Source organism: Trematomus bernacchii, unplaced genomic scaffold (genome assembly GCF_902827165.1).
Source record: "Trematomus bernacchii unplaced genomic scaffold, fTreBer1.1, whole genome shotgun sequence".
Lineage (NCBI taxonomy): Eukaryota > Metazoa > Chordata > Actinopteri > Perciformes > Nototheniidae > Trematomus > Trematomus bernacchii.
In genome coordinates, this window is record NW_022987402.1 from 853,058 (window position 1) to 879,228 (window position 26,171).

The following is a 26,171-nucleotide window of genomic DNA, read 5'->3' on the forward strand; positions in this document are numbered from 1 at the left end:
CAAAGTGAGAGCAGAGGAATGGGCAAGTTCCAGAGGGAAACTTTTCTTTTCAATTCCCCCTCCAGCGCCCTGAGGAGAGCCGGGGAGTGGATATAAAGCCAGCCGCCGCCGCACCACCTGTCTCTGGATTACTTTGGGGGATACCTCGCTGTTTGGATAAAGTGAAGAGGGGTCTCTGTGTGGCCGGAGAATGTGTCCCCCTCCGCAGGCTTCTCCAGCGGGCTGCGCCGTGTTCCTGCTGCTGGTGGCCGGGCTGCAGGCTGCGGCCGGGGCTCCCTCAGGCTGCCCCCCTCCCTGTGTGTGTGTCGGGGAGCTGGTGGACTGCAGTCGGCTGAGGAGAGGCCAAATCCCGAGAACACTCCCGGAATGGACCGTGCAACTGTGAGTCCATTTAAAGAGCTTTATTCCTGTCACGGTGTATTGTTTTATGTTTCATTTGTCTGGTAATTATTGAAGTGCATTTCCACTCCTCCGCTCTGCGAGGAACACATGTTGTTTCCTTCAGCAACGATGCCATGATCCACATTCCTGCAGTAAATAACCTGGTGTTACTAAGATCACCCCACACTAAACTTTAAATGGAAGGAACAAATATTTGATTGAAATTAGACCCTAACTTTATTCTATGTTTGACTTTGTAAACTTCCTGCAATGCTTTCTGCATCATCTGTAACAGAAGAAGTTGATTCCTGATCACCTAGCCATGAATCCATCTTCACTGCTTTAATTCACTTTATCAGGACTTCTATCAGCATGTCAGGTTAAGAGAGGCACACGGTGGAGCACCAGCAGCCTCCAGTATGTTTTTACACTTCAATGTGCTTTTGTGAAGCCTCTTCATTAAAGTGTAAATACCTGTGAATAAATCTCCCCAGTGCCTGCAGGTAGGGCTTTGAAATTCAGGCGTTCTCATGTATCATTGTAGGGATGCATAGATGAAGTAGGAGTAGTAATCTTGCCTATACTAGCAGTTTTCAGTAGTAATAGCAACACTATTAGTAATGATCATACTCATGTCTCCAACAAAGTACTTAGAATTGCAACTAAAAGACATCCATGGTGTTTATAATGGTCTGACAGCGTGGTTACATACACATTGCAATGATTGGTGTTGCTTCAGGCTTCAGGTTTCAGCTTCACAGACCTGGAGGCTTCAGAGCCATAACGGCATAAATCAGAGGCAGCCAGTGTGCAGCTTGGCCGGCTTCCTAAAGGAATATCTCCATTACTCTCCTGTTTGCCTTCTGGCTCCATCAGAGAAGACGAGGCTGAGCTCGGCCTGTTGGAGCAGAACCACCAAACACCACTTTAATGGCGTGTGTTCTCCTTTACAGATAATTATTCTTGCTGTATCTTTACTGCTCTGCGTTCCGCTGCAGTACTTGGTTTTTATTGTCCTGTGTGGTGCTTGATTCACTGACTGGGCGAAGCTGTTGGCCTGCTGTTGAATTTAGTTTTTCTCTTTCTGAAATGTGCTGCTCTGGAAACTTGACGTTGCCAGAGAAAACAGACCCAGCCTGAGCCTCATAACCAGAGCCGGCCTTCCAAAGAAAATGAAAAAAAAGTTCCACATGGGGGGAAAATTCTTTTCACTCGGGCATGCTAATTTACGAGTGGCTCTCCAGCACATCTTAAAGCCCTTAAACCGCCGAGCCTTTGTTTTCCAGCACCCCATTATTTCTGCTGAATTAGCAACTCCAGAGCCAGCGATGGTACTGATTAAGGAGGAGCGTGTTGGGATTAGTTTGAAACAAACTCTCAGAGAAAAGGGGGAAGGAGAAAGAAGGGCATAAAGCAGGGGTTCCCAAAGTGGGGGTCGCGGGCTGAAAGGTTTGGGAACCCCTGGCATAAAGAAGTGGGATTAAGCCGTTAATGTCTGGAAAGTTGTTTGGGGGACAGATTTATGTCTAGATGTAATGCCTCGTCACTTTTTTATGTTTAAGAGCAATTTGAAAACAATATGTGCTTTCATTTGAATGTAAATACATGGAGATCTCAATAACAATAAATACTCATTTGTTTCTCCAGCGGTATAAAGGCTGTCTAGAGACCTTTACAAACATCAGAGGGCATTTTTGCGAGTGTTAGGACTAGGCTACATTTATTTGTCCAGGGAAACTATGAATTAGTGGAAAAGAGGGAAGTAAATGATCAATCTTACAGCTAATTAATTTACCAAAAGGCCCAAAACAGACACTTTTTAATCTTGAATAACAATAGAGTGCCACAGTGACACGTCCTAAAAACCCGGAAGTAAACTCCTTCCGGTTCCTTCGACAAAAACCAATGCAATTTCTCCATAGGATTTTGGAAAATAGCTCGAAATAAGGTCTGTGGTTGACACACATTTAAGACAAGATAAATCTATCGATCATAAATCTATCGATTAATTTATGATTAGAAAATGATAAAAGTAGGGTAGACATGTGGAGATTATCCGACTGAACAAAACGTGATCCGTCTCTTAAATGTGTGTCAACCACAGACCTTATTTCGGGCTATTTTCCAAAATCCTATGGAGAAATTGCATTCGTTTTTGTCGAAGGAACCGGAAGGAGTTTACTTCCGGGTTTTAGGACTAGTCACTGTGGCACTCTATAAGTCCCACATCTGGACGAGAATACTAATTCAATTATTTAAAGGGGACCTATCATGCAAAATGCACTTTTGTACGTCTTTTACACATGAATATGTGTCCCCGGTGTTCCAGGGAACTCACCAAGTGTCAGAAAACACAACCCTCTCTATTTTCCTCCATACCCAAATCTCTAAAAAAGGGGCTGCAACGGATCTGATAAAAACTGATCCAGATTTGAACACTGTCCTGACGTCAGGAAAGTGGCGCTACGGCTATTGGGCCAACTCTCCACCTATCAGGGGAATGTGGGGTTGGGCCACGGCCGGCCATTGCCTCTCGAAAGCGCTGGAGACGCTGTAGTACATATGCCAGGCCTGTAAGTGGCGCTGTAGTCTGCCACAAAAGCAGCGAAGAAGACTTGGTTACCATGGTTACCCTTCTGTTTATTCTCCGCTGTGGCTTTCTTTCTCCCTCCCCGAGGCAAGCGTTTGCTCCTTCTGCTGCTTTAATTCAATGCAATCCCTCCCCGTCGAGGCAAGCACTGTAATTCTCTCCGGTTAGTCCACCAGCAGATGACAAACACCCACCTCTCCGCCTCTTCCAAGGAACGAGGGGACCGTGCGGCAGAGTTTCAGTTTCAGTTTCTTTCGCCGGTCAAGATGTCCGTTAAAGTTTAAATCTTCCGGACAAAATTAGAAAAGTGCCGGTCAAAGGTCTTCTTTGTTATTTATTGAGCTTTAAAACAAATGAATAACAACTCTATATAGGCTATAATAAAACACGGAGGACGGAGATCTCTTTTTCTCCCCCTCTTCTGACAGCCCAGCAGCCGATCAGAGCGGCTCCCCTCTCCTGCAGGGGGGGGTGGTCAGCTGCAGCTCACAGAATCAGCCCCGTAGACAGCAAACAGCACATAGAGCAAAATGAGGCATGGCTAAAATGCATGATCTGTTTGGTATTTCGAAAACAGAAACGTATAAATATACCTTATATAGGTATGGCCCTACAATATATCATTTAAATATAGCATGATAGGTTTCCTTTAAGTTTGACAAACATTTATCTGAGGAACATGGTGGTTTTTGGACTTAAAGAAGAACATTTATTTGACCAGGGAAATAGACAGGAAGTACATGAGGAGCTAGTTAACATCAGCAGTCACTGCTAATGCTGGCTTCTACCTGGCTGTTTTAACTAGCTACTCCAGCTAATAGCTATAAGCTAGCAAGCTACATTTTGTCATATTAACCTTACAATAACTAACATGTCATAGTAATTTATTAAAATAACATAACCACCATTTCTATAATTTAGCTTATGTTAGCTTTTTGGCATTAAAACGTTTGACCATTGTTGGAAGAAGTAACTAGATCATTTACTTTAGTTAAAGTACAAATACTATGGTCTTAAAATACTCCACTACATGTAAAAGTACTGAATTCAAAATTGTACTTAAGCAAAAGTACACAAGTATTAGCATCAAACGTAACTCAAAGTATAAAAAAGTACTCTTTCTGCACAATGAATCGTTTCACAGTATAATATTAATATCTTTATAAGTTCCTGTTTTGTAAGAGCATTTAAGTTTTGTACTTTGTACTTTTTTTATCAGCATATCATGTGCTTTTATATGTAAAAAGTAACTATGAGTGTTAAAATAAATGTGGTAGAGTAAAAGTACAAAGATTGCCCATTAAATGTAGTGAAGAAGAAGTGTAAAATAGCATTACATGGATTTACTCAAGTGAAGTACAATTATGTAAAAGTACCTAAGTACGATACTTATATGAGTATATGTTACTTTCCACCAATGTGTTTGGCTAACTCGCAGCCTTTTAAAGCTAACTCGCAGCCTTTTAAAGCTAACTCGCAGCCTTTTAAAGCTGTCGCCTTGGCTTCGTCCACAAAGATGGAAGATGTGCATTTTGGAACTTAGTGACAGCTCTCAGAGCGGCCCATCTATCCAGTGTTTGATAAGATGGGGGGGAGGGGGGGGGCAGCAGGAACAGGCTGCAGCTTGTATGCAGCGCTGTGTTATCTCGCTCCTCAGAGGCACTTTGTGAGGGAAGTGGGAGTGTCAGAGCTACTTAGGCTTTATCTAAGGGAGTATGATAGGACACCTTTCCATTATGACCCACAGCGTCTCAACTACACAACAAAAACAACAACAACAAAAAAGCTCCATGCTTGGAAAGAAAAATAGAAAGACAGGGGCTGGGGGGTTAGCATTAGCAAGGCTAAGAAGTAAAACTTGGGTTGAGTGCTTCGTGAAACTTTCACCAAAGAACAAAAACAGGCCCCAGAAAATTGGACAGGGGTGTTTCAGACGTATGAAAGGCGTCCTTCTCGCTTTTCCCGGATTGTGAATACATTAGCAGTTGATAGGTTCTTCCCCTCCTCCAGAGCTCCTTGATGGATTCCAGATGAGGGAGGTAAAGGGGGGGTCTGGCACCGCAGCGTTGATCGTGCGCAGCACCGTCAATAACTCCACCACGTTATGCTCCGTTTGCCAGAGTCCTTGAGCTGCTTTTCAGGCCTCTTTTCAAAACAGGCCGCAAAAACAAGAGTCTCACAACGAGTCTCCCCCAGAGCCAGGACGCTGATCCAACTCTGGTCCACAGGGTTCAGGCTACTACTCGGGCACACAATTGACAACAAGTACAAATGTCTATGTGTGCAACAAAAGGCGATCTTTCTCAGGCTTCTCTAAGATATATATAAATCTGAAAGTTAACCAAATGGCAAAAGAAAACAAGTTTTAAATCGGTGACATCGGTTTGTGAGTTTCTGATTATTAGAGTCTAACTTGGTATTTGATCAATAGAAGCCTAGACACCAGTTTTATCTATATAGCAGCTTTACCAAATAAAAACATTATAAAACGGCATTTAAAAACAGTCATTATAAGGCAAACAGAATAATACAAACCTGAATAAAAGTAACAGTGCAGTGTAGGATATGAATAGTTCAATTAACAGCAGCGTGAAAAGGAAAGTCTTCAGCCTGGAGGTACAGCGGTCTGGTTCTGGCCCGGTCCAGTATGGAAACCTCCACCTCAGAATGTGTACAGACTTCCCTGGCCAGGTTTGGGCCTCCTTCAGCTCAGAGGATCTTGACCTGCTATAACTTATCAGCCTGTCTGCGGTGGCTCTGCCTCTCAGCGGAGGCCTGTACAGTGAGCTGTTCAGTCATGGGGGAAAGCCTGTTTCATTTGGGCTTGAATGGGAAGCAGTTTGTTTGGTTTTCTAACTATTTTCATTTAAAAAGAAAAATACTTGAACCAGTCTGGTCCTGTATCAATAGTTTGTCCGTAAGTGACATGTCTTCAGTTTGAAATCAAACCCCCAGTCTTTGAAGCTAATTAGTCAACTTTCTTTAGACCCAGTTTTTTTCTGAGACTGTGTACAACCTTTTTCTCCACTTCTGTTTGTGACAGTGTCTGCAACAAATCTGCTTCTTGCTTATTTTTCTGACCGTTCGGTTTCATTTCATCACCATGGTTAAGCACCATCTCCCTCTTTAATTACAGAGACTTTTCCTTGATGCATTTCCTCTGCTCACAGTGTCAGAGCACAATAACAAGGACAATTTGTGTGTCATTATGTTTGCTATGTCAAACCAAATGTTAGACTGCAGCAGCGCACAAACACATGGCGTATACTTTTCCTTCATTTGGACTTGTTTTCCTTCATAGGGACCTGAGCCACAACAAATTGCGGGTGCTTGACGGCACTTTGTTTTCCAAACTACAACATCTAAGTGAAATGTGAGTATGCCAAAACTGGATTTGAAACAGCCTTAATCAATGTCTTCCATTTGAAAATAATTGTATTTTTCTCAATGTGTACAGAAAGCTGAACCACAATGAACTGGAGGAAATACCTGACCTGGGCCCTCATGCTTCCAACCTCACAACACTCATCCTGTAAGTGAAGCCTCTCTCTAACTTTCTCTGTTCACACTGGGCTGCTGGGTAATCCTCTGCCAGAGTTGTCGTTGCTGGTTAGAGCAGTGAGCTGGGAACAGTCCCCCCCCGCCTTCCCTCGAGAGAGAGCAAAGTGTTTTGGCTGAGCCGTTCCCAGACGGGCAGACTGAGACATGGCAGCCATGCCCAGACGGGTCACATGCTAGAGGACAGACCCACACTAATGGAAATGTTTTGTTTGCCGGCTGTTGCTGTATTTTTAATCTGGAGGGAGTGACGTGATGCTGGAAAGAAAGAAAATCTGTCATGTGAAAATCCAAATTTGGTGATTTTTATGTGGATGGATAATATATCCCTTAAATGGTCACATGTAAATATTTAGGAAATTAATTGATTGCAATTTGCTACACTGCACCCATATAACAACGTTAATACATCCATGTTACACCATTATCACAATGTTATTAGACACATATTACACCCATGCAACACCTATAGTACACCATTGTTAAACTGTTATTACATTGTTATTACAGCCACATTACACATTAATACCCTCTATTACACCCAGGTTGCAACATTATTGTTACAAACAGATTGCACCCATATTATACCCATGTTACACTATTATTACACATATATAACACTGTTATTAAACCCATATTCCACCCATGTAACACCAATAATAGACCTATATTACACCGTGATTACATTGCTATTACAGCCATTATACACATTGTCGGTTGATATGGAATCAAGGCAGTGTCTCTGAGTTCCTAAAGATTTGACAATATGTTGGTGCTTCACTTTAAAGTAGCCAGTTGGGCCCAGTTTTTCTGTATAAATGCACTGATTCTTTACTGTAGGATTATTCTGGGTGAAGCTGGTTAACTTGTCATATTTCATCTTGTTCAGAATATTTTGGTTTATTGTTGTGCAATACAGGCTTTCAGAAAAACACCAGATATTAGTTTGTGAAACCTCAACAATTACATTTGCTCTCTGTGGCATGTCTCTCCGAACGGAGCGTTGTGAAGTCATTGTGTCTGTCTCCCAGCGCGATGAGGAGTATTCTGCATCAGACCCAACACAACGCCGCTTTGTCCTCAGAACAATTCAAGCTCTAATTTCTTTATATTTGAATTTTAAATGACATACTATTTGTATCAAGATGTTCCTAGGTTAAGTGAGTGTGTACTCTCAATAGTATATACAACCTTGAGAGTTGAAATTTAAGAAAACATGTAAACAATCATTAAAAAAAAAAATGTCTCAGCTAATAGACCACATTTAAAGGTTAGTTACCAGGAAATGTTTAACATTACACTATTATATACACTATATTACCTGTCATACCAGACCAAACTGTTATCTTTAGTTTCTACCTAACTACACCCACGCATGTCATCTCTCATGCACGAGCTGCTCTACTTGTTGGTCAGTGTCGTTTTTTGCACTTTCTCTAAAGGCCCGGACACACCAAGCCGATTTTGGCCGTCGATGGGCGTCAGGCCAACGATGAGCGTCGACACGCCCTACTCAGATTGGTGTGTCCCGCACCGTCGTGTCTTTTCAGCCGTGCCGACACCTTTTCGGCCGACTGCCCACCGATTCAACATGTCGAATCGGTGGGCAGTCGGCCAAAGGCTGTCGGCAAAAGAAATCACTCTGATTGGCTGTTCAGCTAGCGAATCAGTGCATGAGAAGCGAAACGGAAGTGAGGGACCCAAACAAACGATTAAGAAGGCAAATCTGAGATTTCATTTAACTCCAGCTCTCGACACAGGTTCGGGAAAGCCCCATGAGCTTCTCGCTGTAGAGTGAAAATGGAACGCACACGCTATTTGTTGTTTGTTTATATCACGCAGTCTGTTCTTCTTCTCTCGGTTATCACGCAGTCTGTCTTCCGGTTGTTGCCTCTTTTGAATGACGAATACACACTACCGCCGCCTGCTGGTATGGAGAGTTATTGCCACTCACGCATGCGCAGTTCGTACGTGCTACTTGGCCGTCGGCTGAAGTCTTTGCGGTGTGTTCCAGTGCGACACATGGCCAAGACGCAGGGACGCGAGGCGACACAACAGTCGGGGGTCCGTCTGTGTGAGTTCTTTGGTGTCAGCTTGGTGTGTCCGGGCCTTAAGGCTTTTTCTGTCCTTAAAACAAACACTGCCTTTTGTGTTAAAGGAACACATTTAAATAAGACTTTTCTAATGACCTGCTTTGATTTCAAACAAAGACCCCAAATAGTGAATCTGTTACACTGTTGTCAGGTAGTAAAGACATGAGTAGGATTTATTCCAAATGAGTCAGAGCAACATTTAGAAAGAGCACACACTGAATTGTAATTCACACTGGCTGTGCCCCCCCCCCCCCCCCACCTTCAGATTAGGTGGTGCTGTGTGATTTTCAGAATTTCTCTCCCTCCTTCAGAACCTCTGTGCTGGGAGGGTTCTGAAGAAAAAAGAGCTCGGGTATCGAGTAGCACTTATTCAAACAGCCAGTCAGACAGAGCGGCAGCTCTCTCTGACCTCGCAGCTCAGAGGAAAAACAACGGCAATAACCCTGCAGCTGGTAGTAATTGAGTCGTGATCATCTTAATTAATTGAACAATTTCCCAGGAATTCATGGAGGGGGTAAACCCCACCGCCTCCAAATCCCTCCGCCTGTGTTCAGGGGGTTCAACAAATGACCTGCAGATTCCAGGTCTGATTAGTTTTAGAGGAGGGGGACCTCTCGCTATGTCTACGGAAATGGGAACCTTGTGAAGATGAGAGCAACAAACCAGAACAGTAGAGATTATAGTCATCAACTGTGACATTTACACAGCAGTTCAATCTGTGATAGGGGTTCAACTAGGGCTGTTTGTAAGACACATGTAACGTTAGTGTTGAATCAGTTGTAGTCTGAAGGGCTGGTGACACCAACATCCTCATTGAATGGAGACAGGGTTAGGAACAGTAAAGTGGCATGAGCAACAGAGAAATACTGCAAAGCAAAATGCCTTTTTGAACTTTTTAGGACTATATCATAATCACTACATGATTATTGTGGCCAAAATAATTCACTATAACAATATTATTGAAAGTAAAATTCACCTTTGTTTACTGTGAGTTTAATGTCTTAAATCTGTTAATTACACAATGTAATCCTTTGTGTGTTATTTAAGTGATATCAATATTGCATTATTGGAATATCCCGGTTATTGTCAATACCCTAATATATGGTGACTCTGGAACCTGAATAACAACCCCCATGTTTGTATGTTTTTCAGTACTACAGGCAATATAGAATCACATGAATACATCTTCACAGCTTGCAGTGTTTTATGTGACTGCCCTTCAGTTGACATGATAGTACGACCCCCCCCCCCCCCCCTCCTCTCTGACAGAGCAGATGTGTGAAGATGATCAGAATCTTACGCAGAGACATGCAGAGTTTAATACTGCGTTCAACACCCGGCCTCAGATCATAATGAGTTCATATTCACTAATTATGCCGGGGGGTTTATTTGACATGGCTGGCCTTCTGTTGACTTCCACTAACAGCAACTAACCCTACAACCACAGTTGTAATGGCTGTATAATCACGTTATCTGATAGCAAAGTGGATGAACACATTTTGAAGTGTGTGTAATTGAAGTGTACAATGTGCTGCTTGTCTGTGTGGAGAGGAGAAGTACTTATTGTGTGTTGGAGTGTGTGAGTGAGTGTGTGTCCCTGCAGTCACAGAGATGTGTTCAGGTGCACTACAGAAGAGTACGGGATCATCGCTGCATGGATCTCATAGAATAATGGAAACGTATTTGAGAGCCTCCAGCAGTCGAGCTTCAGGGTCTATCCCTCGTCGACAGACAGGAAGTGCGCAGACCCTCCCCCCTGAGAGAAACTGGAAATACTGGTTCTCTCTCACCGGGGGCCTCCCCTCTCAGCGAGCAGTCAGGGGAACATGAAAACTGAGATACAGGTGGTGTGCAGAGCTTTGTTTGGGACCTGTGGAGCGTGGAGAGCCCTCTGCAGACCCCCAACAAAAGAGCAGCCTGGGGGTCTTCATGGCTCTGATCTGTGTTCTACTGGAGCCTGGAAGTTACTGCACTCCAACAACTGCCTTTAGGTGTTGGAGTATTTAGTGCTGAGGGTTAGAGAGATGACCTCAGGCGCAGCACCAGGGGAGACGCTACACTGAGCTCAGGAGCTTGCTCTCCAAATGTTTTGCACTTTCTAAATGAAGACGCCTGTTTGTAAGGAAGTGTGTGCAGGAAGCAGTGAACAGGTGGAGGAGGGGTCATGGCTGGTTGGGTGGGTGGGGGGAGACATCTCTGTTTCACAGCAGTGTGGGGCTGTCTCAGTCTGATGTGGACCTAACCAGTTTACACCTGAGGTCAAGACTAACCAGCAGTGCCCCCCCCCCCCCCCCCCCCCCCCGTGTGAACAGACACGTCTTTATAATCTTTTTGCTTGAAAAAAAACCCAATTCAAATATCAAAACTGTTGATTATTAGTAAATCGATTAACAGTCTAAACTTAGGTACCTAACATTATTCCCTTAAAAGAGCCGAAACTGTGACTTGATGGTGGGATACGGGCCAAAGCAAACACCTGCTGTATTTTGTATAGTTTATAGGATAGTCTACCAAACATACTCGGATTAGGAATGTCATTAATAACCAACAATATCACATATTTAAAGTTGTATATTTCTTCTACAATTTGAGCTAGAAACATCTGGGGGGCCACACTATGGTCAGCCCGGTCTTAACATGACAGCTGCCACTCTCAGAGCGCAGTCTACACTGTGAGTCAGCTGATTGACAGCGTTGGTCAGTTTAATATGAATAACTCCACCTCCCAAATGAAGTCTCACAAGGAATCTGTCCTTGTGTTTTTTGTTTTGGAGGTTGCTGGAAAATGAATGAGAAACGCTAACAGGTCTGCTGGGTGAGGGGCAGACTGTACCCATCGTATGAATACTGAACACCAGGCCTGTAGTCTGGTGCACTGGAGGGAATTCCTGCCCCCCCCCCCCCCCCTCACTCTCTCTCTGCCGAGTCTCATGCACAAAGAGGGCACTGTACGGCTGTGTTTATAACCAAGAGTCCCTGCACTGCAATTTAGGAGGCGTGCAGCGCAGGAAATTGCTGGCCTCTGCCGAGGCATGCTTTCACTGAGGGAATGGCATTCATCAGCCAAGTAATTGGCAGGTTACTTTTTAAAATACCTTGTTGGTAATTACCTTATAAACAAAATCACACATCACTAACCCAAAGGTTGTTTGGACTGCAGCGACTTGATCATACTGAGCAATTTGTTTGTCATCTCTAAAATATGCATGCTACATCAGCAAAACCCTCTGACAGAGTTTCACGCTGGGTGGTAAGTTATAGCTTACAGGCGTGTGAGAGTTTGCCTTTTTTATACCACAGGCTAATTGAGGGACTTGACTGTTTGCATATCTGGAAACATGAAGCTGGTGTGAGCCACTGGTCAAATACACAGTATCTTTGTCATTTATTGGAGCGATGCTGTCTGTGTTTTCAGAGCAAACAACAGGATCAGCAGGGTCTCCGCGGAGCAGCTCAGACCCTTCCTCGCTCTGGAAACACTCGACCTCAGCAACAACAACATGGTGGAAATCAAGGCGGGCTCCTTCCCCGCGCTGGCCCTCAGAAACCTGTGAGTGTTTCCCAGAGTGTGTGTGCCTGAATGAGCAGAAGAAATCTGAATAAATCCTTTTGTCTGACCACTTACAGATGTAGTTGTTGTGGTGCTTTAATGGACCTACATGTGTCTGTTTCTGTAATGACATTTTGTATTGTAATTATTCTGTGTTTCTTTGTCAGGTACCTCAACAACAATCGGATCTCCTCCCTGGAGACGGGCTGCTTCACCAACCTGTCCAGCAGTCTGCAGCTCCTCCGGCTCAACCGCAACCGCCTGGCCTCCATCCCAGCCAAGATCTTCACGCTGCCCCACCTGCTGCACCTGTAAGCTTCACCGTTTGACTCTCAATCAGGCTTTACATTTTGAAGATATTATCTTTACAATCATCAAATACCCTAATAAACTGGAATCTCTTTACCTTAACATTTTGTTAAGAAACAAATATTTGCACTGCATCACCAATAGGATCCATACATTTTTTAATTCAATATCCTCTTTAGTTCAAATCTATAATATTTAATAAATCATATGGTTCCATAAGGGGTGTAAATAGAAAACATAATAATACATTTCTCTCAGATAATGAGTCCTGTGTTTTAAGATGGAGACTCTTCTTTCACTTCTCTACCACGATAGAAACGAGAACGATTTTCAAGCCACATGTATGACAATATTCATGATTCTCCTGATAAAGAGATTCCCCACTATCGACTTATTGTGAGTGGGTTATTACTGCCATCCAGTAGCATCAAGTCCTCCCAAACCTAATTGGCAGGGGTTCAGGCATTCAGCCAATTCCTGTGACTTTGAGAGCTCTACTTTACTGTTCTGTGTGTGTGTGTTTCAGGGAGCTGAGCAGGAACAGGGTCCGCAGGGTGGAGGGTCTGACGTTCCACGGGCTGCACGCCCTCCGCTCCCTGAAGCTGCAGAGGAACGGCCTCAGCCGCCTGATGGACGGGGCCTTCTGGGGCCTCAGCAACATGGAAGTCCTGTAAGCTGACAAGAACTGTGCATCAAGTCCTGACCTGCAGAACCTCCTGCTGGTTCGGGTCAAATCTGACCGGTGTACTACTTTCATCAATCATAAATATTATAATAAATATTTAAATAAGTACACACACATGGACAACCATGCTCATTTTAAACCAGTAGTCTGACATATTGCTTACAGCTTAAAAGGGTGTTTAATACAAATGTTCAGTGTTAATGTAAGAGCATTTAAAAAAACACAGGTCAAATTTGACCGGAACCACCAAAGTGAGGGGGGGGAAAGGAACACAACAGGAGGGTTACATGTAGTATAGAGTCTCACTGTGTGTGTGTGTCCTGCAGGCAGCTGGACCACAACAACCTGACAGAGGTGAGTAAGGGCTGGCTGTACGGCCTGCTGACCCTGAACCAGCTCCACCTCTCTCACAACGCCATCAGCAGGGTCCGACCCGACGCCTGGGAGTTCTGCCAGAAACTCAGCGAGCTGTGAGTCCACCCTTTTTTTCTTTCATACTTTTTCCCTCCCCCCTCTGCACCCTCTTTCTCTTCCCCCCTCCATCCCTCTCGTTATTCCCTCCTCACTTTCCATTCACACTCTGAACTCCCAATACTTCTCTGTGTCGCCCTCTCACACACACACACACACACACACACACACACACACACACACACACACACACACACACACACACACACACACACACACACACACACACACACACACACACTCCGGAGGTACCACTTATTTCTCCAGTTGCCAATCCCATCATATTGTAGTTTCTTCCCTTGTCAAACACTACGTTACCCACACACACACTCCAGTGATTTTCTTCCATATCAAAGCACATTCCTGGCAGCAGATTGAGTTCCCTTTGTTGTGGCTGCTGTTTACTTCAGCGGTCAGCTCAGTGTTTCTCTCAGACAGCTTGTTGTTCTTCTCCCTGTTTGTGCCGCTCTTATCACATGCAGCTGAGAGTAAACAAGCCGCCTGTCGGCTGGGAGCGTGCCCACCTATCTGATGCATTCTCATCTGAGTTTACTTAAAACCTGGCTCCTCACAATGTTTACTTTCACGATTGCTGTGTTGTAGCAACATTTGATCACCTCGTACAAAATGAATGTTATCATAAAACCAAATCACTACATGTTTTTTACTGGATGTTTGTATTTGTGTTGTCCTACAGCAACCTCTCCTCCAACCATCTGTCCAGACTGGAGGAGTCCAGCTTCGTGGGCCTCAGCCTGCTGGACCAGCTCCACATTGGGAACAACCGCGTGAGCTTCATCGCAGACGGAGCCTTCCGGGGCCTCTCCACCCTGCACCTGCTGTAAGTTCACGTAACGAAGCACAACCAGGCGGAAGGGTTTACTCGTGTTTTCTTCCACTTCCTGTTTGAATCTGATCTGATTTCACTAATGAATATGATATCATATGCAGTGAATGTAGTTACAGGTTATACTCCCAACCCCTATGGAACAGATGGAATCTGAAATGTGATTTGAGCAACATGCTTTTTTTTACTCTTTAGCGTTTTTTGTACAGGAGCTATAACATTCATGAATAAGCTTGGTGAGATGATTTCATCGCTTGGAGCAGATCTAAGCTTAGTTAGTCTGGTGGTCTTGTGTGCGATGCTAAGCTAATCCTGTCCCAGGTCAAGCTCTCATGTACAGACATGTTGTATCAATCCTCTCATCTAACTTTTTAAGTGAGGTCAAACTATTGCTTTAAGTAGACTCTCTGTTTCATTACGTTTGTCAGCTAACAGAAACACTATATGTAGGTCCCCCTTCCCTAAAGGCAGTAAGTACTTCATATGCCCCCCCCCCCTCACTCTCCATCAATCCCCTGCCTGAGTGGAAATATCCTGCCCGATTTGTTTTGGGGATGTGAAATAGATTACTGTGTTGAGGTCTCCTCACACACATAAAGAAAACCTCCGAGAGGCACAGCCCAGACCTCAACGACCCCCCCCCCCCCCCCCCATCTCTCCCCTTCCTCAGCCTGACCCCCTCTCCCACACCCACCCAACCCCCCTTTCCCACAGAGGGGCTCCTTAACATTTCCCCTGGTTGGGGTTTTGGTTAAATGGAAACAAATGTGTGCTGTGCTGCTGAGGTCACCACAGGGCAGGTGTGCAGCGAGGTGGAGCCTCAGGGCTTTACATTCCCCCCCCCCACACACACACACACATCCTTCCTCAATCTCAGTTGGCCATATCCAGGCCTGTTGAGGAGGAAAGAACAGTTTGAACGTATTAGAGCAGCCGAGGGATCCAAACCGGTGACTTAATGCTGTTTCCTGCTCCTTTCTGTGGATAGCAGGTGTGATGTGTCCATATTTCTTTCAGTGGCCACTGTATGAGTTTGATAGCAACGTAATCATCAGGTGTTGGTGTCTCAAATAAAGTGCAGGTGCTCTGTAGAGCTGCTCCTTTGTCCTGACGTTCGTAGATCAAACACAAAGGAATCCATTAAAGTAATGGCAGAGAAACCAATTCTGTGCTCACAGTACAGGAAACATGTCAACTTAGTAAAAACACTGTGACTACGCTAAGTGGAGATTTACCATAAAGAGTTTGCACCACACAAAGAGGTGGTTTATTACTTCATACACACACTAATCTGCCAGATGTGCTAACCGAGCCAACTAGCTAAACTAACGTTAGCTTGCTCGTTGTGCAAAAATGAACATCATGAAGTCGGCACAACATGTGCTACTGCATATATTGAGAAGTAAGGTGTTTCAGAGTTAGAAGTATTTCGTTTTTTGCAATTAGATCTTTGGTATATTGTGTTGTATAATAGAATGCAATTAAAAAAAGTACACGTCTACTTTTGACTGTTAATTGGTCATACATTAGCAAGCTTCAGTTAGCTCTTTATGGATTCAGTTAGCTACATAGCAGTTGCTGGCAATAAGTAGTAAATATCGACATGATCCGTTAATCTCACTCTGAGGAGCAATGTCTTTGAATATGAAAACGGCAGGTTAACCAAAACAACTAAACTCTTTCACAGAAGAACCCTTAGAATGTGTTAAATACCTCAGATGTATTATATATTTAATGGAAGATGGAGATCTGCAGCAACCCTTCCTCTGAGGGTAACTCACACATATCTAACTGCACACAGAGTATATTTATCCTCAAAGAAGTTGAGAATGCAGCACACATGTTGTAGTGCAGCATGCCCTTGTAAAACTGTTTCTATACAACACAGAAAACCATGGCAGACTTTAAAAGTGCTGCAAAGGCGACGAAGGGACTTCCTGTCAGGCATGGAGCCGCTTTGAATATCCTTTTAAAGTCTCAAACATGAGACGTAAAGCCGCATTAGGTTTTATTAACATCGTAAGTGCAGTTGTGTTTTTGGGTGGATTTTTACAACGTGGTCTGTCTTTGTTTCTTCAAAAGGGATCTCCAGAATAATGAAATCTCCTGGACCATTGAAGACATGAACGGCCCTTTCTCTGCTCTGGACAAGCTGAACAAACTGTGAGTTCCTGACCGTGTTTAAAGTCAAATCTGCTCAAAGATTGTAGGTGAACCTGTGAGACACTCTGGGGTCAGCAGACCATAATAACATGAGGCTAGTCAACAACATCATCTCTGTGTCCTGAACAGTGAATATGGATATGGCTGAAGCACTCCTTTGTGCACCTGTCGATCGTAAAATGAAATACTGAGATCAATCCTAGATCAAATGTATGTTCGAGGGTCTTGAACCAGTTGTGTTTTTCAGTGATTGTAATGTTATGTTAAATGTCTGTTTCCTTGTATCGTGTAATATTTGTCCTTGTTTGATGTTGCAAATGGAGCTGCTGTGATGTGACAATGAAGTATTTCTGAATCGTAAGAGTTTGAAGCTGATACAGAGTCTTGTTGTTTCCCAGCTTCCTGCAGGGCAACCAGATCCGCTCGGTGACCAAGAAGTCTTTCTCCGGCCTGGACGCGCTGCACCACCTGTGAGTTGGCCTCGTGTTTCACTAATTGTTTCCAAAAGTTGAGCTGTAAACTAAGCAGGGTGAATCACACAGACACAGAGGCTGTTTGTTTCAGTCCTCTCCCAGTCCTCCTCTTTCATGTGGAATCAAGACAAAGTATTTGTACTGTAGTGCCAGACTATATCGATCACCAAGGCTAGTGTGTGTGTGTGTGTGTGTGTGTGTGAGAGAGAGAGAGAGAGAGAGAGAGAGTGTACAACAGCTGCATTTGATTCTAATTAGAGTTTTTTCCCAGCCGTAGCCGAGCTGAAGCCGCCCAGACTCGGCCTCTCTTGATTAACACAGCAAACTCCTGCCCAGAGTTTTATTGTTCTGGAGCCCAGACCTTTTTTTCTCTCCATTGAAGTTGTTCGTAGCGTTCCCTCTGTACGGCTGATGTTGGCAGAAAGAGACGCCATCTTTCCTCAGCGTCTCACCAGTCCTCTTTCTCTTCTCCTCTCCACAGAGATCTGAGCAATAACGCCATCATGTCCATCCAGGCCAACGCCTTCTCTCAGATGAGGAACCTGCAGGAGCTGTGAGTAGGACTGTTTAAACACAGCTTCAGTGAGTGTGTCAGGGTGGATGTTGCACAGAGCACCAGGTGAAACTCATTATGGTCTGCTGGGAAAGGCAGCAGCAACAGGTTCCACTAAAGCATTGATTCCAGTGTTGCTAAACAAAGGAACTTCAAATATTTCCCCAAACTATTCAGACTGAATGGTTCGCACGTTGGACACATTTTCCACACAGTTTTAATAGTTAAGTAGTCTCTTTATTAAGCAAATCAACATTTAAAGTCCATTGTAGCAATGAAAAGGAAAGGAAATATAAATATGTCACTCTTAACTGCCTCTGGGGCACCAGCAGGGAAACTGAGAAGTCCAGGCAAGAATATCCTTTGGAACATTTATTTCAATGATCCAATATCATACATAAATGCAGTTATAATTCTTTCCCTTCAGCCTTTCCTATGGCTCTCCTCGTGCTTAGCCTGATTGAAAAACCATATGCCATACTGGTGCGCTGAAAAGAAAATCGTAAAACAACTACTTCAATTAACTTAAATGACACTAAAATAAAAGGTCAATTCAGCCGCAAGAAAACAAATGTTTACCTATAAAAGAATATAAATCAATATACAGCTCCGACATCACTATTAGTTTCACTGATCAACAAATTGTCCTCATAATCTACTGAAGTACAACATGTCATATAGAACAGCCGTTTCCAGAGATGTAGGAGTGTTGAATGGAGCTCTGTGCTGTCTCCCTGCAGGCGGCTGAACACCTCCAGCCTGCTGTGTGACTGCCAGCTCCAGTGGCTTCCTGTCTGGGTGGCAGAGCAGAGCTTCCTGCCCCGCGTCACCGCCAGCTGCGCCCACCCGCAGACGCTGAAGGGCAGCAGCGTGTTCTCCGTCAGCCAGGACCAGTTTGTGTGTGGTAAGTGAGGCCTTCACTGTGTGCAACACCTTCTCACACACACACACACATACACACACACACACACACACACACACACACACACACACACACACACACACACACACACACACACACACACACACACACACACACACACACACACACACACACACACACACACACACACCTTTTCCATTTACGAGCAGACCCAGATTGTTCAGTATTTTCCTCCCGACTCCTGAACAAGCTAATGAGTCTCCTGAAGAGACGATGTGGAAATGTACTGGGTTCAGTGAACAGCTCTCCTGGTTACTGTCATAGAGACCTACTGAAATATTTCAGTTTCTCTGACAACAAAATGCAAACATTATACCAAACATTGCTGAATGACCATTTCCAAACCTTATTACACAGTCATGTTATACTATTGCTATCACACTACATTATACATGCTGAAAAAGCTTGTATTGGTACTTTTAGTTATTCACCTGGATGGGTATTTTTGTAAATTGTATTTTGTGTAATTTCTATTTTTATCTCTATTTATTAATATTTTGCTATTTTTGGCTCTTGACTTTTGTTGTTACAATGCACATTTCCCCTCTGTGGGACAAATAAAGGTATTCTGATTCTGACTACAGCATAGTCACTTTTAAATAGTACCTTCCTGTCACCCCAGATGACTTCCCGAAGCCTCAGATCACGCTGCAGCCGGAGACGCAGTCCGCTCTGAGAGGATCCAACGTGACCTTCATCTGCTCCGCGGCCAGCTCCAGCGACTCGCCCATGACCTTCTCCTGGAAGAAAGACAACGAGGTCCTGGACGACGCTGAGATCCACAACCAGGCCCACCTGAGGGTGCAGGGCGGCATGGTGGGAGAGACGGAGGTGACGGAGTACACCACCACCCTGCAGCTGCGGGACGTGGAGTTCTCCAGCGAGGGGAAGTACCAGTGTGTCATCTCCAACCACTTCGGATCGTCCTACTCCACCAAGGCCAGACTCACCGTCAACAGTAGGTTTGGGAGGGGGGAAGTCAAGACGTTGCTGTGTCTGGATCGATAAAGTCCATTTATTTCAAAGTTCTAAATGATCTGATTGAAGTTACTTTTCTTTTCCAGTGCTCCCTTCCTTCACCAAGATGCCAATGGACCTGAGTATCCGTGCCGGAGCGACAGCCAGGCTGGAGTGCGCCGCCGTGGGTCACCCCTCCCCTCAAATCGCCTGGCAGAAAGACGGAGGCACGGACTTCCCTGCTGCACGCGAGCGCCGCATGCACGTGATGCCGGAGGACGACGTGTTCTTCATCGTGGACGTCAAGGCCGAGGACATCGGTGTTTACAGCTGCACGGCCCAGAACACCGCTGGAGCTATCTCTGCTAATGCTACGCTAACGGTTCTAGGTAAGAAAAAACATCAATCGCCCCTTTACCACCAAACGGGTTCCAGGGCCAGTTTGTAGCTAGTGCCCGATTGCAAACCAGTTTTTCCTGTTTTCAAACTGGTTCGCATTTGGAACCAAACACCAAATATGTTATAGAAATAGAAATATCTTTAATGAACAAGGACCATTAGAGATTAGCTTCGGTGGCTGGCTTAACATGAACCATCTAATGCCAGAGACAAAACGGGGTTGTGTTGCTAAACTGTCAATTCAGAAAAAAATGGTAAATATGCATCAGTTGCTATTGTGACCGTCAGACAGTGCGTTACTACTCTCCAGCAGTCGAACCAAAGGAGCACCAGCATGGAGATGTGGTCGCAGGGCTTGTGTGATGATAGATCAGATCTTGACTGATGCATCATTCTGCTGTGGTCCTTTTGACAGAAACGCCTTCCTTCCTGCGACCCCTCATGGATCGCACCGTGGCCAAGGGGGAGACTGCGGTCCTGCAGTGCATCGCCGGCGGCAGCCCCCTCCCCAGGCTGAACTGGACAAAAGACGACAGCCCATTGGTCGTGACTGAGCGCCACTTCTTCGCAGCGGCCAACCAGCTCCTCATCATCGTGGACGCTGCAGAGGTCGACGCGGGGACGTACACCTGCGAGATGTCCAACACTCTGGGGACAGAGCGGGGGAACGTCCGGCTGGCCGTCATCCCTAACCCCAACTGTGACTCCGGAGTGCAGGGCGGTGTGGGGGGGGGGCATGATGGGCGGGGCAGGAGCGGACAATGATGGTTGGACCACGGTGGGGATCGTCATCATCGCTGTGGTGTGCTGTGTGGTGGGCACGTCCCTGGTGTGGGTGGTCATCATCTACCACACCCGGAGACGCAGCGAGGACTGCAGCGTCACCAACACAGGTGGGTGCATGCTGTTACCTCTGTATTATATAACTACGGCTGTAGTGGCAGACCTGCCACTGTCTGACTGGCGTAGCATCATTTAAAATTATTGGACCTGCGCACTACAGTCTGCATGAAACTAGTATAGGGTGTAAACAATACATATAACTATGTAAAAACAGTATAATTATTACTCTTGGTTATTACATTCATTTAAAGTCCCCTATTATACTGTATTTCAACAATATATTATAGGTCTCAGATATATACAGAACATGTCTCTGAAGTGTTTGGCTCGAAACACCAAACAGATCATTGCAGCATCCCATAATCCCCTCTGTTTCAGCCCTGTTCCTAAAGTGCTGATTCTCTTGTCTGTAGCTTTAAATGCTAATGAGCTGCTGCTGGCCCCGCCCCTCTGAGATGTGCTTTGTGGCTGGCTTATTTTCAGACAGGTTTTTATATAGATGGATCAGGACAAAAAGAGACGGGGTCTTTGTTCCTGAACCTCTCTGAACCCGTTAACATACAAGGGACACATATTTATGTATAAAAGGCATGAAAAAGTAGATTTTGCATAAAAGGTGACCTTTAAATTCAATTCAAAGCATATACAACTTTCTTGCCAACATAGACATTTACCCTAAATAATAATACGCCTAAATAGCTCTTACAAAGGGTATCATACAAGTGCAGCTGAATCTGTTAACAATGAAAATAAATGTGTATGATATAACTTGATGACAAAGGTTTGTGAAGCTAATGCAGTACCGCTGAATGTGGTTGGGCTTATAGACAGGAAATGTACCTGCAGGATTCTTGCTTTTCACTTTGTTTCAAGTTCATGTACTAACTTGACGTCCTCCCGCTGCAGATGAGACCCACCTGCCTGCAGACATCCCCAGCTACCTGTCCTCTCAGGGCACGCTGGCGGAGCGGCAGGACGGCTACATCCCCTCGGAGAGCGGCAGCAGTGATCAGTACATGTCTTCATCTCTGAGCGGATTCTACCTGCAGCCCAAAGACATGAACGGTAAAACACCTGCTCATCCTGCTTTCTTCTCAAATGTAGTTCCTGCACTGTTTTTCCTACATGACACTGTTCCTTCACTCATACAGGATTTTGTCAGCTGGACACAGGAAGTGAAACAGACATGGAGGCAGCCATCGATCCTCTTCTCTGCCATTATCAAGGACCAATCAGCTCCCTGCTTCGGCGAGACAACATGTACTCCACTGAGCCGTCAGACGTCTTCACAGGTGTGGACAAACCCCATGTCAAATAGAAACTGTCCTCTTGATCATTATCCTAAACCTTACTGTTGGTAGTAAGTGTTCCTAAAGTACAGCCTCTAGAATCTGTCTTCCTCCCTTTCTCACCCACCCTCCCCCTCTCCCCCCACCAGGCTGCTCCATGGACCAGAGGCCCGTCTACGTGGACTCCTACAGCGGCAGCCTGAGCAGCTCTAAAATGAAGGACTACTTCCTGTCTGAGCACTTTGACCTCTGCTCCTCCTCGGTCCTGATGCAGCTCCCCAACGCCAGCCTCCATCTGGGCCCCCCCCACCAGCAGAGTGACCGCCGCACCTCCACGGAGGAGGCGGAGGCCAACGTGTACGGGAAACCTCACGAGGGTCTCTCCCCCTCCAGCACCTTCATGGGTACGCCTTCAGATAATCATTCCCCAACTGTCTGGATTGTGTCTGCACATTGTTCTGACTTCTTCTCTCTCACTCAGGAACGTTTGGGAAGGCCCCCTGGACCCCCCACAAGGACCTGTACCCAGGCTTTGGCCCGCACTCGGTGACGCATCACGGAATAACTCTACACGAAAATCCTTACGCCGCTCCAGACGCAGATTCAGACCTGGAGGAGAGTCTCACCAAGGACTCTGCGTCAGAGCAGAGCAACAGCATCTATGAACAGCCGTTTGACCTCCTGAGGACGGACCCCCCCCCCGCAGCGCAGGCCCAGCACCTAGCTGAGCTGGGTTTAAGGACCAAAAAGAGAAACCTCTACCTCACTGAACGGACACTTTGCAATAAAGGACTCCTCAAATGTGCAACGAGTGAATGTAACAGACAATTTGATGTTCCAGAGAAAGAGAAAGGAGCGTGTTAGCAGCTTCAGTTAAAGAATATAGATGAATATATACATTTTTTATATAAAGTTTATTCTATTTTGTAAATTGTATATAAACAGAGTATTTTTGCTTACCTTTTGAGTATTTTGCAGCCCTGCCTGTTCAGTTATTCCAGCTTTGAATGAAACCATGTTTTGCACACGTGTAAACAATAAAGCAGCGCTGCATTCAGAGCCGACTCCTCACTGACACCCCCCCCCCCTCCTGAGAGAGCTCAGAGCACGGGGTTCTGCTGCTGGGTGTTAACGCTGGCCTTGGAGACAGAACCACAGACCGCCAAGGACGCCTCGCTCTGTCATCAGTCAGCCCCCACACAGACAGAGAGCATGATGGGTATCACACTCCGGGTCCATGTAGGGCTGGGTAGTATTTACAAATGATAGTTTATCCACTCTCAGCTGATCACGTGGCACAAATGTTTTCAAACTAAAGATATCAGGCCAGCTGAAGACTATATTTCCCATATTGTGATTTAAACAGCGGTGGATAGTAACAAAGTACATTTACTCAAGCACAATACTTCAGAACAATGTTGAAGTACTTGTACTTTACCTGAGTATTCTCCGTTTATGCTACTTTTGACTTCTACTTTACTACAGTTTGGAAGCCGATGTTGTACTTTTTACTCCAATACATTTATCTGACAGCTTTTAGTTACTAGTGACTTTTTAAAGATTTATATCATTAGCTAATACAAAATATAAATGTATTATTAAGTAAATGTTGATATTTATTTGTAGTTTAAGAAATCTAGAAGGAGTTGCGATAACAATCTTAATAGGGCGGTGGTAGCGAAGTCCATAGGGACTTGGCTTGGCAACTGGAAGGTCACCAGTTCAAGTCCCAGAAAGACCAAGTGCTACCGAGGTGTCCCTGAGCAAGGCACCATTCCCTACACTGCTCCCCGGGCGCCGGACATGATGGCAGCCCACTGCTCCTAACACTAGGATGGGTCAAATGCAGAGAAACCCTTTCGTTACATAGTGCCTGTACTACGTAATGACAATAAGTTGAATCTTCAATCTTCTTCTTCAATTAATAGTAACCCAGAAACTCAATATATAGACGATTCTGAAATGGGCCATTATGCACAAGGTGTACTTTTACTTTAATGCTGCTACTTTCATACTTTTACTGGAGTAAGATTTTGAACGCAGGGCTTTTACTTATTAAATGTAGTAAAATCTGAGTTCAAAGGTGTTGACCATAAGGCCTCACTCTGGTACAGCCAGTACTAATACTACGAGTTCTACTATCCCTTACTTACACTACTGTCACCAATACTGGTACTAATACTTCTACTATATACATCTGCTGTTAATACTGGAAGTAGTTATCACTGCTACAGCAACAACTATTAGCTCTTCAGATGAAGGAAGAAGTCCTTTTCACAAAGCTACAAACAGAAGATATCAGTACTACTTAATAAAATAGCGTATCGTCTGTATCCTGGTTATTTAAAAATCTCAGATTCACCACCATAATGTTTTAATAATGATGCTCATAAGTAAATAATACTTAATATAATTATATATAATCCATGTTAAACCCACAAATTGATTTGAGAACAGTATGGCACAATGTAGCTTAGCCCTAACTAAACTCCCCCTGTTTGCTGTGTGACTCACCCCTCTCTCTCACCCCCCCCCGCCAGCCCTCCTCGCCTGGTGGTTTGTTGTTTCAGGCCTCCCCTCTCCAGCATGAGGGAAGAAGGTGTGCTTGTGCGCCGGGCTAGCTGTTGAAACTTGCACTTGGAAGGCTTCTTTGGCTCTCTGTCTGCCTCGGTGGAGTTGTGTTTACCGAGTGTTAGATACACCATGGGGGTGCCAGCAGTTCACTGGAGAGTTATGCACCCCCCCTATTCAAGGGCAGTCGTCTCTGTCCTGCATTTAATCCGGCAGCGTGAAAAGAAACCATGTTGAAAAGAAATAAAACATACTTTGTGTTATAATGGTACGCACTAAGGTCTGTGTTTGGACTCTCTTCCAGTGTGTGTATGGAAACGCTGATGAGGAGATTTGCTTTCATAGGCCATGTTATTTTGTCCCATCCTTCTGGCTGACTAATGTTAAAGTACACCTGGCTGTCGGCTCTGCTGCCGCTGTTGAGAAGCCTTTACCCCACTGTAAAGGAATGAGGGCTTTGTTGGAAGTGTTGCCAGTTCTTTGAGGAGGCTGCGATTAAGACAAGATGGTCCATAAACCTGGAGAACAGCTGCTGCTGAGGCTGCTGACGCTGCATTCAAGGACCAGTCTGCCTCACCTCATCTCAGGACCCAGTTGTGTCTGCCTAGAGCACAAATCATGTGTAATCCCCCCCCCCCGCAGGCCTGAGGATTAATGATAAACTCAGTGGCTTGTGATTGCCTTCTTGTTGAGCACATTGTGGTGATATGTATAGGACTGGCACATTGTGTTGTTTGGAAGTACATTTTCAAAGCTTTGTGTGGGCAAAATGATGCATGATGAGTTATTGATGCATGTAAGATGTGTATAAACAGATGTCAGATCAGAACAGAAAAGTATACTTCTGTAGTTGTGCCCATTGGGGGATTCCCAATCTCTGTGCTGGAGCAGTGGGGGGGGGGAAAGTCCAGCTCTGGTGCTTTAGCATTGCTGTGAAGCACCTTTTGGTCAGGAATTTAGCAATCCATGGTGCATTTATTATTATTATTATTATTCGTGTTCCTGCTGAGGATTGGCTTCCGTGCGACATGAAACAGGAAGCAGGAGGTCGGAACATGTTTCAGATATGTCCAGTTAGTGTTCAAACAAGCAGTAGCTGATTTATTTGACACTTGAGGTGAACCGCGATAAACTACAAAGTCTGGTGGTTATTCTTTTTATTTCGTCGATATGATCTTCACTTTTTAAATAACTCCTACACATTTGATGAGTTTTTAAGATAAAAACATTTACTTTGGCAGCTTTAATCATTTTACATAAAGTTGGAATATTAGTGTGTCAGAATCAATAAACAAGGCTTCTTTTAGCGGAACATGTGAGATCCACACCCACAGAGATCAGAAGAATACAATAATGTTTCTTCACGAAGACATGTTTTTTTTAGTGTTGGTTGCAACACTTACTCTTTATCAACTGAAAATCCACGACTACACAGTATAACTCTTGTTACAGCCATGCTGAATACAACAAGCTCTCACATGTTACACAGGAATTGT

The 26,171-nt window shown here is 44.7% G+C and overlaps 1 protein-coding gene across 1 annotated transcript; it reads left to right on the top strand.

Annotated features, from left to right (window-relative positions):
* Positions 1-21: 21 nt before the first annotated feature.
* On the top strand, positions 22-23,163 carry lrig3 (leucine-rich repeats and immunoglobulin-like domains 3). Its single transcript, XM_034135462.1, is given in 20 exon segments — positions 22-381; positions 6,273-6,344; positions 6,429-6,503; positions 12,038-12,172; positions 12,340-12,483; positions 13,008-13,151; positions 13,493-13,636; positions 14,335-14,478; positions 16,567-16,647; positions 17,046-17,117; positions 17,602-17,673; positions 18,414-18,577; positions 19,239-19,574; positions 19,681-19,962; positions 20,388-20,698; positions 20,700-20,865; positions 21,722-21,880; positions 21,967-22,107; positions 22,254-22,508; positions 22,586-23,163. Coding segments are annotated over 20 exon segments (3,471 nt in total). The 5' UTR covers positions 22-190; the 3' UTR covers positions 22,969-23,163.
* The last annotated feature ends 3,008 nt before the right edge of the window (positions 23,164-26,171 follow it).